At 40.1% G+C, this 16,982-nt stretch overlaps 1 protein-coding gene and 1 pseudogene across 3 annotated transcripts in view; one reads left to right on the plus strand and one right to left on the minus strand.

Moving 5' to 3' along the window:
• The window catches only part of ITGB8 (integrin subunit beta 8), a 95,063-nt gene extending 87,429 nt beyond the window's left edge, over nucleotides 1-7,634 (minus strand). For 2 of the 3 annotated variants that reach the window (XM_018047339.1, XM_013963182.2), the window contains exon 1: nucleotides 6,841-6,997. In XM_018047339.1, the coding sequence (XP_017902828.1) occupies nucleotides 6,841-6,967 (127 nt within the window). In that variant the 5' untranslated portion in view covers nucleotides 6,968-6,997. Of the gene's footprint in view, nucleotides 1-6,840 lie in introns of all 3 variants that reach the window. The other variant, XM_005679027.3, reaches the window with a different exon arrangement.
• The window catches only part of LOC102176761, a 78,307-nt pseudogene continuing 73,912 nt past the window's right edge, over nucleotides 12,588-16,982 (plus strand).

A 16,982-nucleotide genomic window follows, 5' to 3' on the forward strand; every position in this document is an offset into this window, starting at 1 on the left:
TTCAGTTATTTTGTGAGCACCTCAGCGTTATAGGGCATCCAGCAGTCTCCAGGGAAGGAGCCCCAGTCTCTGTTTCTAGGCTTCTGGGCGCTCACATGTGCCCTCAACTGTGGCCGTCACTTCCTTGCCTCCCGGACAACCCTAAAACACCCAGACTTCCGCCACAATTCCCTTTGCACACCGACAGTTGAGAAGCGATGAATGAAAGACCTTTTTCCAAATATGCCATGGGCCTCCTTACAAAGCCCTCTACCTGACAGTCGCACTGAAGGTATAACTTCAAGCAACATCTAGAAGCTTTTTTAAAATGAATTATGAGGCAGCATCAGTTCAGTTCAGTTCAGTCGCTCAGTCATGTCCGACTCCTTGCGACCCCATGAATTGCAGCACGCCAGGCCTCCCTGTCCATCACCAACTCCCGAGTTCACTCAGACTCAAGTCCATCGAGTCGGTGATGCCATCCAGCCATCTCATCCTCTGTTGGCCCCTTCTCCTCCTGCCCCCAATCCCTCCCAGCATCAGGGTCTTTTCCAATGAGTCAACTCTTCGCATGAGGTGGCCAAAGTACTGGAGTTTCATCCCATCTTTTCTTCTTACTAGCTACGTGATTTTGAATGAGTTACTTATCTCTTCTATGTTTCAGCAGTTTTCTCATTTCTTTAACAGGAATAACAAATCTACCTCTCTCACAGTGTTATAATTAAGATTAAATTAATGTCATTTAGATTGTTTATATCAGTGCATGGTACAGAGAGAGAGTACCCAGTTGTTTGTGAAATTACATAAGCATTGCACTTTCTTTCCACTACATATAGAAGCCATACTTAACAAGACATCTTTTGGATACAAATGGGAAAGTTACATTTTCAGAGGTTAACAATTAGATCACCTACTTATTAAGCTCACTAATTGTTCAATTTAATAAAATGCAATATGCATAAGCATAAAATATTATTTTTTTCTATAGCTTCTTTTATAATCAATAAATAGCTTACAGAATATATTTCATATAGAACTGGGGAAGATACTTTAAGCCTCACAGTCCTCATGCTGGCAAAACTTCTCTAAATGTATAGACTTGGGCTAAATCAGGGACTAGAGTTTTGAGGACAAAGGAAGACTGAGCATAAACAATACAGAATTGGTTATGACTGCTTTCAGGTCACTCAATGAACATGTTAAAAAGACTGTTTCCTTGTGTCAGTTTGGTAAGGTAAGATTCAATAATAAAAATTTTTTTTTTTATGTAAGTTCCTCACTGAGACTTATCAAACTTGTGAAAAGATGTCATGTAAATAATGGAGACTGCTATACAACAGGCACTTTCAAGGAGGATGCTTTGAGCATCTTTGCTTAATAAGTACAAACAAGAGAAAGACTGTATCACAAGGCAAATAGTTTATTACTTTTTTAAAGAAAACTGGATTGTCTCTGCATATCAGGCCCCATTTATTAAAGTTTAAAGAACTTTAGATAAAAACTGTACCCTCTGACATCCATCTAGTGGTTAACAGAATGGCCCTGGGGAAGGGCATGGTGGACAAAGTAAGAAATTTGACATAAACTATACCTGGATAAATGAAATTTAACAGGTGGGACAGAAAAGGCTCTAAACTGTTAAACACAAACCAGATTATCTCAAATATTTTGTTTGCTTCAAGGAAAGATCATTCAAATGGAGTACAGGAAAACTGAAAAGGCAATATAGTATTGCTATATCATATATACTTTTACGTCTCATAAAAACATCAAATTGGAATGGAAATGGATTATCTTATTAATTGTCTACATTAAATCCTATTTAACAATGTCCCTTTCTCTTCTAAACTATATCCTCTTACTTCCCTTGTTTTATTATTATTAACTAATTATGTTTTCAGTCCAATCAAGATTTAATTAGCCTAGTACATATATATATATATTCATGAATAAATAATATATCTTTAAGACTTAAACATACTTTTAAAAATATATTTTAAAAAATTATCAGCTGGTAATATTCTAAGAACTTTTTCTACCTGGTCAGTCCTCTTATTCTTTATAGAGTGTTATATATGGTTCTACCATTTGAAGATATCCTATATTAAAAAAAAAAACGTTTACACTATTAATTCAATTTTCATCAACTCTGAATGGACCAAAAAAAAAAAAAAAAATGACCGCAAAGTCAGCTTTTTAGGCAGTTGAAGTGGTGAACTGACTGTTGAATGTGGGAGAAACAGAGACATCAACCCAACCCAGGGATCGGCAGTGAAGGTGTTAGAGAAATCAAGGGCACTGCCAAAGTATTATCCTGAACTACTGGGAGACTGACATCACTTACTAAGATGAAGAAGATTGTGAAAGGAGCAAGCTTGAAGGAGAACATGGGAAGTTTAGTTTTGAATATCTTAAGGTTATCTTTAGACCTACAGTGAAGTGAAGTGAAAGTCGCTCAGTCATGTCCAGCTCTTTGGGACCCCATGGACTACATAGTCCTTGGGATTCTCCAGACCAGAATACTGGAGTGGGTAGCCATTCCCTTCTCCAGAGGATCTTCCTAATCCAGGGATCAAATCCGGGTCTTCCACATTGCAGGCAGATTCTTTACCAGCTGATCTACAAGGGAAGCCCTAGACCTACAGTGGAGGTCTTGAATAGGCAGTTTGCTTTGGAGATTAGATAAGAGGGCAGGACTGGAGCTGTCAGCATAGAAATGGTATTTAAGACCCAACACTGGATCGCTCCACCTGAGACCCAGTATATATCTAGAAAAGAATATTTGAGGGCTGAATCCTGGGCCACTCCTGTATTTGGAGGCTGGAACATGAGAAAGAACCAACATCAAGAATGGATAAGGAGCTTAAACCGAGAGAATGTGGGTTCAGGAAGTCAAAGAGAGTGCCTCAAAGGTGGGAGTGATCAACAGTATCAACTCGCTGACCGATGACAGGTCAAGAAAAATGAAAACGATGAACTGATCATCAGATCTGACAATAGGAAGGTCACTGTAGTCATAACAGAGTGGCATAACATCAGAGAAGATAAAGAAAGCCTAAATGCAGTGGTTTAAAAGAGAAGGTGAGGGGAATTGGAGACAGCAAGTATGTGACAACTCTTTCAAGAACTTTTGCTATAAAGGAGACTGAGAATAAAAGATGAGAGTTATTACAGCATGTATGGATATGCATATGCTATAAATGATCTAGAGGAGAAAAATGACAATTCAAGAGACAGGGGAACAATCTTTAAAACTGAAACTCAAATCACCTGCTGTGATTCAATTAGAATAAATTAATTACATTTTTTTTCACATACATGGATACTTTAACAAATATTTTTAGTGGAGCTATATAATAGAACCACTGCAAAATAAATGCTTAAAACTGTCTGTCTTTGCTTGCCTCTCTCACTTCTACATTCTTCCCTTGAAGATAGTGGATGTTCTTGTGGCCCTAAATTTCAGCCAGAAAAATTCATGTTGTGGTGATTAAATGTGTGCTTCTCCTGTAGTAGTATTTTGATTTACTGAAATATTTTAGAACAAAATGATATGAGATATTTGCTTCCAAAGAGTCTTGTTGGGAAAAGAAAATGAGTGGGAGGAAGACATGAAACAAGTTTGGGTTGAGTTGATAGTTGATGAAGCTGGGTTATGGACCTATGGTGATTCCTTACACCTTTCTTTCTTCTTGTGCTTGTTTGAAAATTTCCGTAATATAAAGTTAAAAATTACAGATGTCAATACCATGCTTAATCCAAAGAAATCCATTAAATGGTGAAATTTCTGATAATTTGATAATAGGTGAACAAAGTTTGAGGGCTCAGAAATTGTATGGCATTATCCAAATCATAACAGCTACTTATATGATTTGAAAATATACAGCACAAACATTGCCTTTTTATATATGTGTGTTTGTACATGCTCAGTCACTTCAGTTGTGTCCAACTCTTTGCAACCCTATGGACTGCAGCCCACCAGGTTCCTCTGTCCATAGGATTCTCCAGGCAAGAATACTGGAGTGGGTTGCCATGCCGTCCTCCAGGTCTTCCTGACCCGGGTATAGAATTCATGTCTGCCTGTATCTCCTGTATTGCGGGTGGATTCTTTACCCACTGAGCCACCTGGGAAGCCCTTTTCATATACAGCATAAGCTTTTTTTTTTATCAAAAAGTATCTCAGTTACTTTAAGACAGAAGCACTTTGCATGTTTATTGTGTAAATAATCTGGAAAACTGGAGTTTTAAAAATTAAGCATCGGTTCTTTTAAATATCCTTTCACTTTAGGTAAGCATAAAGAATTCTGAAAAGGCTTATTCTATAAAATATGTTCTGAGGTAAAAATAATACTACATTTACAAAACAATGGTAATCCAGTTGATTTTTATATTAAAAGAATAGTTGATTATGCACAGAAGATGAAATTCCATGGTAATAGCTACCACTTTTTAAAAAGAAATGGTAATTTCTGAAATTTTTCACTCATATTGTTATATGAAAATTTAGGTTAAAATGATGTTTAGCCATTCAAAACTAGCAAATGTAGAAATGGAAGTGTTCCTACATTAACTCTTCAAATATTAACCATTAGGTATTCTTTAGTGTTTTCCAGTTACTCATTAACCATTTTATGGTGTTATTGTTTCTCTGATTGTCGGTAATTTCCACCAACGAAAGTTGAAAAACAAACTCCAATAATTTTTTTTCTAGATCAGAATAATGTTCAGATTTTACTAATAACATCCCCCTTGCTCACTATATATTCATTATATTTGGGACTTGTAAGTTCTTCTTTGAAAATTAAACCCAGAGTTGTGCAGTTGATGGTTTTTTGGTTGTTGTTGTTTAACTTTATTGCCCTCAACATTTCCTTGGTGTAAACTACCAAGCAGGGGAACAAGATTTCCTTTGTAACTGATACCTAAATTTCTATTCTGCTTTAAGCATCTAATTTGTACTGTGAAGACATATAATTTGAGACTTGTAGCTATATCACAAAAGTACAACAGTTTATGCTGATCTCTAATTTTCTGACTTGTCCTGGCTATAATTTAAATTTTTTGCATGTTTTTAACTGTAGTGCAAACCAGTATACATCAGAAACCTTTGTATATTGACAGAGACCGGGAAAAGGATGCCTTGTTCTGATTTCAGATAAGCATTCCCTTTTTACAACTGCAGGTGCAAGGGAGCCCATTCATAATATTTGCTTCAAATCAGCTACAGTCACTGGATAGAAATACAGCTATTAGAGGAGAACCTGACTAATCTTAACAAACACAATGAATATTTTTTTAAAAAACTCACTATTATTAGCAGAATTTGGGGGCAAGTATGGCTTTTTCTTTTGTCTACCTACTGGGGACAAAATATACTTTGTTGACACAAGTTTTGATCGTTTTACTAATGCATATGTGTGTGCCTATTTACAAAATCCAGAAAATACTTTGTTACTTATTAACATAGGATGGAGTTATAGTCAGTGGAAAATTTGCAATAAATGAGTATTTCACTTGAGACAATTAATGATGTTACATTTCCCTTTGCCTTAAGTTTCACGTATTTAAAATTAATTTACAAGCCAAAAAAACAACCACAAGTTAAAAATTAATTCTAATTGCTCTCATTTCACATAGCTGGGTAAATTTTTTGAAACAAATGTCCGACAGCTATATATGTGACCAATTGATAGCATTTTTCCATTATAGACTCTTACTTATATGGTTATGACTTGATGGTTTTAATTTCTATTTAATCATATAGGAATTTGACTATTCAAAGCATAGAGGAACAGTTTAGTCTACAAAACAATTACAAGTCTCCTTTAACAGGAGAGATGAGAGAAAGGCTCTAATAGAATTTAAAGGTTCAATGACCAAACACAGATAAAGTAACATTTTCTAAAAAGTATGGCAATAATCACTGCATTGGTAAAAATAAATATTTGCCTTATATTTAATGCCAATAAGAACTCATCCTAAATTCATGATTATTACTGTTACTTTGTCTTACTGTTTGTTAACAATCCAGTACTGCCACCTTAAATTTGCATATAATTCAGAAGTGCCAAAACACCTTTTCATACACTATTTGACTTGAGCTTTTCTTTGTGATTCATAAAATGAAGATGATATCCTTTATAAAGAAGTATCCTCTCCAAATCAGGTCGTTCTGACAAAAGTGGCTTGCCTGGAATGAAAGCTGGCAATCTTGCACTAGGCTTCTGTCTCAGAGTCTCAGGCTCAGGCATAGATCTCACTGAGGGATCACTTAGCTGGGAATTGGTTTTTGAGCTGAAAAAACAGTGATTTAAAGCAGGAATATTCTTCATGTGTTCAGTTCATTCAGGCTAAGCACTATGGTAGAATAAACGTGTGCTGCTATCCTTTTCCTTCAGGGACTCACAAACCGGACCATCACTCTCATTATACCAGTTCATTCTCAGGCTTGAATCAAATGCAAGCTAGTGGGTAATGGACCCAAATGCTAGAAACATGGGGGAGCATCTTCAAGGATGCCTTCAAGGAGGACACCTTCAAAGACGAAGCGGAACAGCTAAACTGGCTTCTATAAATATCCACCACCCTTCCAAACTTTCATTCTGTTACTGCCTCCTTGAGCAACACATAGTGTCTCCTGATACAAGTAGTTACTGCCGTCACACCAGGGAGGAAATGCTTGGTTGACACCTGGCCTCCCTTGGGCTGCCTGCGATGGAGAATGCTGCCGCACACCCGCCCTTCTTAAGTTCTCCGCAGTTGGAGGCTGTCACCCGGCCACTTACCTGGCTGGGATGCTCTTCTTGACAGCCCAAGACCTTTGAGAAAAGGAAGAAAACAAAAGAAAACAAAACAACTTACCACTTTGGCCCAGTCCAAGAACAACGGAAAACATCCAGGCCGCCCGAAGGAATGGGGCAGGACCTGGCCTGCACTTTTGCAGGCAGACAAATGTGGCAGTAAAAAAAACTAGGGCCGAGCGGCACATAATGCAAAGCAGCCCGCACCACACCGCGCCCGCCGCCTGGCTGCTAACCGGATGCGCGCTCGCGCTCCGCGGCGCGAAGTGCCAAGTGTTGCTAGGACGTTTCCAGCAGGCCCAGCAGGCGGACCCCGCGGCTTGGAGCAAACGTTGCAGGTACGCCGGCCTGGTCACAGCTCGGCATCTCAGGGCCCCGGCGGCCCTCCCAGCTCGGCAATCTTGCGGGTCCCAAGAGCTCCGCGAGAAGCAGCTCCTCTGACGGCCAGTGGCCCGAGGCGGCGACGCGAGCAAAGGCTCCACAGCCCGCTCTGGGACAAAGAAAAGAGCTTTTGTCTCTCCCCAGCCGATGGGGCTTCTGCTGCATAAATCAGCTTAGCGAAGAGCCAAACACAATCAAACCCAAACAAAGCCCGAAGCTGGGGGAAAAACCAGCCTAATGTACATTCAGTGGGTGATGCTGCATCTGTGGGAGGGGACGTTGGCGAGGCCGAAGGGGAAAAAAGTCGATGGCGCATCAATCAGCTCGAGCTTCTTCCACAGGTGGGTAGGGAGGCCAACTTCAGTTAGTTGCAGCTTTGCAGCCTCGTCAGCTGAGCAGCGGGCAAAGTCGAAACGACAGCGTCCTGGTTAGCGAGGGAGGAAGCTTGAGGTGCCAGCAACCAGGGGAGGCGGCCCCCGAGCGCTCTACAAGCCCCCGCCGGCGTCGGCGGACACAGTGCGAGGCATCGCAGCTCCCTGCTTGACCCGAAGAGAAGCGCACGACCGACGGAGAGCTCAGGAGGGGAGGATCGGCGGGGGCGCAGGAGCCTGGTTTCACGGGGCGGGAGCTTAGTGCCCTGGTTCTCTTGGCCCCAGTGTGCGGCTCAGGCGTGCCGCCGTCCGGAGCCCGGACAGCTGTCGCTCTCTGGGGTGCACTCCGGAGAGGCGAAGCTGGCGAGGGGAGGGGAGGAATGGTCCTGTCCCGGCCCCCGTCTGGGGTGAGGGGGGTTGGGGCTCCCAAAGTGTGGATAGCTAGGAGCGTTAGGGCGGCGAGTTGCTAGGAAACCGCCCCACGCTACAGAGCTCCTAGCCCCGGCCGCCCGCAGGCGCAGCGGCAGCGGCTCCGGCAGCAGCAACAGCTCGGAGCAGCGTGGGCGGGACATTGGTGAGGCATGAAGTCACCACGGCCCACACTCGCTCTTTGTTTTGCTCACTCCAGCTCTTTTTCTCCCCCTTGGCTCTGATAGTTGCCATTCCCATCGTTCACAAGAGCTCCTGATGCGTAGCCACGCAGCAGGAATCGCACAGCCGGTTCTCTTCCCCCCTCCTCCCGGAATCCTTGCACCCCAGTGCTCGCCTAGCAAGCGCGGAGACACGCTCAGCAAGAGTGGCAGCTGCGCGAAAGTCCCAGCCTCTGACCCCGACGCTGCGCGCCCCTTTGTTGGGAGATACTCACTGCTCGGCCGCTACCACAGACTAAGTGGAGTTTAGAGGCCTCTCCCTGCCCCCAACACCCTCTGTTCCGATGGTGCGCGCTGCCCATTTTGCTTGCAGAATTAGTAGCTCACCCTTTGCCCCACCGCAAGATTGTCGAGCGTCTTCCCAACCCTTGGAGAGTTGGGCCGGTCCGCAGGGGCTGTACCCGGAGTTGTGGCTGAAATTTCTCACGGCTCCTTCTCTACTTGGAGCCTCAGCCCTGAGCTGGACTGCCCTGTTCTTCCCAGAGTCTCGTGGTGGCCCTGGGCTTTTGCTAGTCACAATGGATCTTTTGACCTTAAGCGTCACCTTCCGAATAAACGGAACAAAGAAATTACAAAGGGCGGCGAAGCAGAAGAGTGAGGCTAAGGAGAGGAGGTGGGAGGACCTTTCTGCCGGTTTACAGCTCAGAAATTTAGGTACAAGCCGGGAGGCGGTGTTATGCCCGGCAGCTGTCGGGAAAGCCGCGCGCCTCTTTGGGTCACATTACTACGACGTTAGGCCGAGGGAGGGAACCCAGTCCCCCTGATTGAAAACAAGGCGCTGTTTCCAATCTGAGACAGTCTGATGGTTCTCTTTTTCCTCTAGGGGCAGGAGAGGTTCCCTGTAGTAAAGTCTGACCTCTCATTTTTCCATTAGCAGCCCGATCTTTTATATAGAGCACCACCTCTTACAGGCATCAGAGCATTCCAGCCAGGTCAAGGTGAAATATGCGGGAGTTTCCCTCCTTCTTATTTGTTTAATAGTTTCCATCTCCATATTTGGAGTAAAAAAACAAGTAGGAGGGTTTCTCGCTCTTTCTCTCTTTTTTTTCTTTCTCTTTTCTAATTGTTAACTGAGTGAATGGAAAGTACCTGGTTAATAAACCACAACGTTAAAAACTCCCCCTTTTCAGGTGTGGACTGAACACTGGGGCCCACAGTATTAGTTAGCTAAGCAAGCCAGGAACCTAGTTGGAAAATTACAAGTGCTCTGGATCTACAAAGCAAGTCCTTTTGAGAGACTGAATGAATGACCCAAATTTGAAAAAAAAATAATACTTGTAAATATAATTCCACTATTGGAAATGTACTCTAAGTAGATAAAATTAAATTCAGCCCAGCTTCATTTTTTCTTTCCTCACTTCCAAGTTTGAACAGCTATAGTTTTGCTTTTGGTCGTCCTAAAGGACAGATCCTGAGAAACAGCTGGAATGGGGATGGAGATTTGAAATTGGAACACAAAAGGAACATACTCAAGCTCTGATTAGTGACTCTTCGGTGAGGCAGCATGTGTATTTTCCAGAGATTAGTTCTTTGGAATTCTAAGGAATGCAGCCACCTTTGAGACAGTTCAGTGCTACAATAAAGCAAAAAGGTCAATCCATAAACTCTGTAAGGATGTGTTAATATAAGTACACTCTGTGTTGTTGAGTGACTATCACATCAAAGTTTCATAACATTTTAAAGTCTAACTCTTAGTGCTGGAAATGTAAATGGAAGTTACATATTAAATAAGATATAAATTTATGCAAATAATGAGAATGTGAAATTGAGAAGGTATGTACAAAATTTTAAACTGTGTTGTTAGATATCACTGCTGTATATACTAAGTCAACACAACTGTGTGGCAAGAGGAATAAAACAAACATATAAATCTGTAACATTGTAAATTTGAAGCCCTTTGGAAAGAGTCTCATATTGTGTTATATGGAGCTCACGCAAATATATGTCAGGATGCCAGTTTTATGGAGACATGGAAGAATAAGCACAACTCCATATATCATCACTCACCAGTTGCGAAGAGGTCGTAATTCTGGTTATCAAAATAAGTGAATATTCCAGCTGCAAGACTGTGATCCTTGCAAGCTATTTACTAACAAATTACATTTGGGGCTATAAAGACAAAAGTGAGTTCTCCTAAATCTTGCAAATCAACTGCAAGATTTTCTAAGACCAAATATAGCTCATCGCTTGGGGCAAAGTTTGCTTTTTACAACAAAAAACTGTCACCACAACTCACCTTTTTCCTGTAAGAAAAATGTACAGTATTTATTGTGAATAAATGTAGTATTGTTCTCTTCATGTATTACCCGAAGAAATCTAACAAAGAAAAAAATGTTTCAGAAGATAGTGACCTGAGTAATTTTTGTTTCTATCATGCTCTGGTGTCTTTGAAATTTCTGACAGGTGATATTTCATTATTTATGTTAATGAAAGCAAATGAAATTCACGTATAGTCTAAAAATAACATTTTAGCTCTTCATTTTGGGCTTCCTATAATCAAAATCCTTTAGTAGTAATAAGTCATAAGATTGGATGAATTAAGTTTCTAACCTACTCCTTTAACCTTGATATCTCAGTTTATGGTGAGAAATGAATAAGCTGCAGACAGTTAATAGGAGTGAGAGAAACATCTGAGAGATTGCTCCTTTTAGTGTGTGTTCAGCCTTTAACTGGATATTGCTGCTTCTGCTAAGTCGCTTCAGTCGTGTCCGACTCTGCAACCTTATGGATTATAACCCACCAGAACTCCTCTGTCCTTAGGATTCTCCAGGCAGGAATACTGCAGTGGGTTGCCATGCCCTCTTCCAGGGGATCTTCCTAACCCAGGGATCTAACTTGTGTCTCCTCTGGCTCCTGCATTGCAGGTGGGTTCTTTACCTCTGAGCCACTGGGGAAGCCCATTGACCCCATGGTTACAGCCAAAGCCATATTCACATTTTAATATTGTGTCTTTCTGAAGTCGAGATCAAAGATATTCAAAGTTTTATTCAGAGGTTTTAAGTTCATGTTCACAAGTTGTCTGTGAACTTGTTTCATCTACAGCTTTTCAGAATGATGAATGATTGAGCCAGTGGGATATATTATTGTGACTATGATTTCTAGATTCTTCCAATAATAAAGAATAGAAGCCATCAAGAAGTACTTTTCACTGAAATGTTACAGAAAGTAGTGTTCCTCATGCTGTGAACTGAAGATTGCCTATAACATAATCACCTGTAGAGTGATTCTTTACTATTTCAGGAGATAACTGAATTCGTAGATGTGGTGTGATGCCCAGCAGTATGCATTGTTACTAACTTCTCAAATAGTGCTTTATATACTGTGGTTTAAGAGCCCCTAATGGATGTGAGAATTGGACTATAAGAAGGCTGAGCGCCGCAGAATTGATGCTTTTGAACAGTGGTGTTGGAGAAGACTCTTGAGAGTACCTTGGACTGCAAGGAAATCCAACCAGTCCATTCTGAAGATCAGCCCTGGGATTTCTTTGGAAGGAATGATGCTAAAGCTGAAATTCAGGGCTTTGGCCACCTCATGCGAACAGCTGACTCATTGGAAAAGACTCTGATGCTGGGAGGAATTGGGGGCAGGAGGAGAAGGGGATGACAGAGGATGAGATGGCTGGATGGCATCACGGACTCGATGGACGTGAATCTGAGTGAAGTCCGGGAGTTGGTCATGGACAAGGAGGCCTGGCGTGCTGCTATTCATGGGGTCATAAAGAGTCAGACATGACTGAGCAACTGAACTGAACTGAACGTGATAGATTAATGCAGAGACTCCTCAAAGGACTCATGTGTGCTTATTGATAAACTCCAGTGTCAGATGCAAAGACAAAGAAAAATGAACTGCTGGAGCCAGTGTCTCTTTCCAAGGTAGTTTATGGAAGAAAATACCTTGGATATTATGGATATTAATTGTATGAGATGTTAATATTTTTGGAAATAAGACTTCCATTATTGAGTTTAAAGAGATGCTGAGTTAAATTTAAATCCTCTGCTGGAAAAATTTTCAGGAACTTAAATAGGCTTCCCTGGTGGTTCAGATAGTAAAGAATCTGTCAGCAATTCAGGAGACCCAGGTTCGATTCCTGCCTCAGGAAAACACACTGGAGAAGGGAATGGCTACCCACTCCAGTATTCTTGCCTGGAGAATTCCATGGACAAAGGAGCCTGGCAGGCTACAGTCTCTAGGGTGGCAGAGTCAGACATAACTGAGCAACTATCACTAAACAGGCCAACATGCAAATAGATTCTCCAAAGGAAGAATCCTTTATTCAGGGAACATCTCACAGACTAATTTTACGTAAAGAACACTGCTGAACTAAAACGATTGTAGAAATGTGGAAACTCAAAAACAACTTGGTGAAGAGACTGATTTCACTTCTTCAAGAGAATTACTGAGCCGGCATGAGTCAGAGCTATGACTCTTCACCACCACCTCATATCAGTGATGACTTTTGGTTTCAAGTAAGAGAGTCAGACTGTCATAAGTTAAAAAAAGGAAATTATTACAAGAATCAGCAGAAGGCTCAGAGCCTAGGATTAAATAAGGCCAGAAACCAGGGAAGGTGTAAGTAGTAGCAGTTAAGTATCCAAAAAATAAGAATGCTTTGTTTTCATCCTTTGATCTTTGGACCACTTGCTTGAGGTTCAGAATCCTGGTTGAGAATATCTAATTTTTGAGGTCTTTATTCACATGCCAGTCCTCTGGCTTTCTGAGAGTGGAGAGAAGGAAGAAAGAACTCTTGCCTTCGGCTTCCTTAGTGGAAAATAAAATACTTCAACAAGCTGATAACAAAATTATCTTAGGTTGATGAAGGAAGCCCTGTAAAGTGACAAATACTCATTTAATCACATAACCTGAATTCCATGGACTACTTACTCCTTTACACTACAGTTGGATTTTGTTCATGGTACGGCTATAATTTAGCTGCTCTACCCATTAATCAATGCTTTGGTTGGCAGTATTGTTTATTTTCATGGGTGCTTTTGAATGAAATATTTTATCTGTGCATAGTCAAATTCTAGCTTCCTATTATCTTTCTCTATGTAGCATGTAGCAAATTAAAGCATATTTAGCCTTTAATTCATTTTCAGGATGATTATAGACATGTGATGTTTTAATAATTTATTAGCTTTGTGAAATTTTTTATTGACGAAGTTTGTAGCAGACCCCGTTGTTAATGACATTCATGTGCCACCACAGGCATTTCGCTTCATTCCACCCAACCAGAAGTGCTGGGAAATGGGCACTTCTGAACACTGTCTCAAGGGCTGACCTGATGGGAAGTGAGATGTAAATACCCCAGCTCCCTTGTTTCTTGAAAGGAGTCACATTGGGCCTTGTGTTCCATATTAGTGCTTCTCAAACAATTTTGGAACCATTTTTTAATTTTCAATCTATAATGGATTGGAAAAAAGTAAAATGAATTATTAGAAAAATGGATGTTACAAAAATGTCAAGTTGTTATCAAAGCTTCTAAGTTATTACTTTTACTTTATATATGTAAATTTTCCTGGATGTGTTCAAACACTGGTACTGTCACACACTGTATTTTGAGTAATACTGAGCACTGAGCCTGGTGGGCTGCCGTCTATGGGTTTGCACAGAGTTGGACACAACTGAAGCGACTTAGCAGCAGCAGCAGCAGCAGAGCACTGTTTCCCTAGATTCCCTGTAGGACTAAGCTGCAGTTGCCCATAGAGATACGTGTATTCAAACATCCTTCATTCACTGCCTTTCCCTCCTTCCTGTCTCCACTGTTCCCTGATATTTCCTTATCTCAGGGTCCTCTTCTGGAGGAACCTAAATTAAAACAAGTAATAATCAGTCTGGAAACTACTCTGTGGTATTCTCCATGTGTGAATTTGAATTTTATTCTTGTCCAGCTAACAGGCAACCTGCAGAATAAAAAGCACAAGGGCTTTGGAATCTGTTAAAAACGATTTTTAATCTGCTACTTAGTAGCTGTAGAATCTTGGGCAAATTATTTAATTTCCTTGAGACTGAATTTATTCATTTATTCACTGATGAAATTAAAATAGCTATCAAAATTGAAAATTAAAACCAGGTATCATTACACTTATATTAAAATGTTCCAAATCTAAGACACTGGCAACACCAAATGCTTATAAGGCTATAGAGCAACAGAAACCCTCATTCACTACTGGTGGGGATGCAAAATGGCAAAGCCATTTTGGAACAGTTTGGTGATTTCTTATAAAACTACACCCTGCTCACATTATCCATCACTTATACTCTTTCAGTTCAGTTCAGTTCAGTTCAGTTTCTCAGTCATGTCCGACTCTTTGCAACCCCATGAATCGCAGCACGCCAGGCCTCCCTGTCCATCACCAACTCCCGGAGTTCACTCAGACTTGCATTCATCGAGTCAGTGATGCCATCCAGCCATCTCATCCTTGGTCGTCCCTTTCTTCTCCTGCCCCCAATCCCTTCCAGTATCAAAGTCTTTTCCAATGAGTCAGCTCTTCGCCTGAGGTGGCCAAAATACTGGAGTTTCAGCTTTAGCATCATTCCTTCCAAAGAAATCCTTTGCTATTTATCAAAAGGAGTTGGAAACTTTTCTCCACACAAAAACCTGCACATGGGACATTTATAGCAGCTTTATTTAATTGTTAAAAGTCAGAAGCAACCAGAATATCCTTCAGATGAATGGATAAATACACAATGTATATCCAGATGATGAAATATTATTCAGCACTAAAAAGAACTGAGTTATCAAGCCATGAAAAGACATGAGGAAACCTTAAATGCATCTTCTTGAATAAAAGAAGGCAATGTGAAAAGGCTTCATACTCTATGATTCCAACCATACAATATGCTTTGGAAAAGCAGAAGTATGGAGACAGGAAAAAGATGGTTGCCAGGTTAAAGGGGAGGAAAGAGTAAATTAATGGAACATGGGAGATTTTTAGAGCAGTGAAACTTCTTTGTATAATGCTACAGTGGTGGATGTATGTCATTGTACATTCCACGTAAAATACAGCAAGAGTGAACTCTAATGGAAACCTTGGGCTTTGGGTGATACTGGTATGTCAATGTAGGTTCATCTGTTGTACTGCTGTGAATTGGAATGTCAATAAATGGGGAAGCAAAATATGGGAGGGTATGGAGCAAAAGGGAACCCTCTGTACTTTGTCATTCAGTTTTGCTGGGAACCTAAAACTACTCTAAAAAGAGAATCAAAGGGGGATGAAACATGTTAGAATCCATCACATATTATCCCAAGAGTTTTTATAATGGTAATTTAGGTTGTTTTAATTTTACAATGTAAACAACATTGAAAATACATAAATTCTTATTTCAAGACTTGCATATTGTCATAAAAATAACATCAAATATCTTTGGTTTTGCTGAATACATAACTTTCCTTTTCTGGAACTATACAATTTTTTACCCACATTAATGGATGTAGTGAGCATGTCTTTATATAGAAGTTTGTAATCCTAGCATTCTTTATGATGGTCTAGTTTAATGTCTTCTTAATCAAACAGATTGTTTCACAGTCTTTTCAGCCTGAAGTCATCCTGTACAATTTGGTATAATAACTGTGTGAAAGACATATTTGTACATGACAGGGACAACATACTTAATACTGATTTTATTTAACATTTAGCACGTTTAAACTCAAATGTAGTCAGGAGGAGAAATGAATATATGTTTTAAATCTTATTGCTTTATTGCTCAATACTCTAAATGTAAAGCAGTGTTAAGGATTCACAGCTGGTTCTCCCAAATAAAGGTATCAGCAGACATTGTAAAGACAACATTTCACCATTGACATAGTTCATCTGTTGAGCCACAGTGGTATGTGGACTGATTTGCACATCATTACACAGCTTAAAGCTTTTCTGAGCTTTGGTAATTCTGAGTAAGCCCACTACTAAAATTCTCTCTCTCAGTATTTTCTCATGATCACATTGCCTCTGGAGAATGAAGTCACTACAAAATTTAAATTATTCTAATCAAATTCACATGGCATTTTAAAACTTGGAATGCTTCCATTTTCATCCCCCTTCTCCAATTTCAAAATTACTTCATGTTTCACCTTGAAGAATGTAGCCTTTTACAGTGGTGAGGAAATTCTTTGCAAATTGCATGCAGGATATTCAATTTAAACATTTATGTAATAAATATGTTAATATTTATTGAACATTTACTACATGTAAAGTGATAGGGCCTATGGAAAATGCAAGCATTAGTAAAACCCAGTTCCTTTTCTCGAAGATATTAGAACCTGATTTGGAAGTGATATGCAAAAATAAAAAAAGATGACTGAGTTGGTAAATAGAATAGCTTAGAAATAGGATCTAATATCCATGATAATGTAATATAACACAAAGTCTGCTTGGAATATCAATGCAGAGAGAATAAAAAATAAATAGTGTTGGGACAATTGTGAGTTATTTCAAAAAAACCAACATGGATTTGTAAACATTGCATTTTTTAATTTTAATTTTTCCATCTGAAACTAAGCCTTTTCTTTCTTTTTTTATTGAAGTATAGTTGATTTACAGTATTATATTAGTTTCAGGGGTACACCATAGTGATTCAATATTTTATGTATTAAACTCTACCGCCTGCGATGCAGGAGACCTGGGTTCGATCCCTGGATTCGGAAAATACCCTGGAGAAGAAAAAGGCTACTCACTTCAGTATTCTGGCCTGGAGAATTCCATGGACTGTATAGTCCATGGAGTCACAAAGAGTCGGACATGACTGAGTGACTTTCAAAAAAAAAAAGTTATTATAAAATAATGGCTAAATTTCCATGTGCTGTA

Source organism: Capra hircus, chromosome 4 (genome assembly GCF_001704415.2).
Source record: "Capra hircus breed San Clemente chromosome 4, ASM170441v1, whole genome shotgun sequence".
Lineage (NCBI taxonomy): Eukaryota > Metazoa > Chordata > Mammalia > Artiodactyla > Bovidae > Capra > Capra hircus.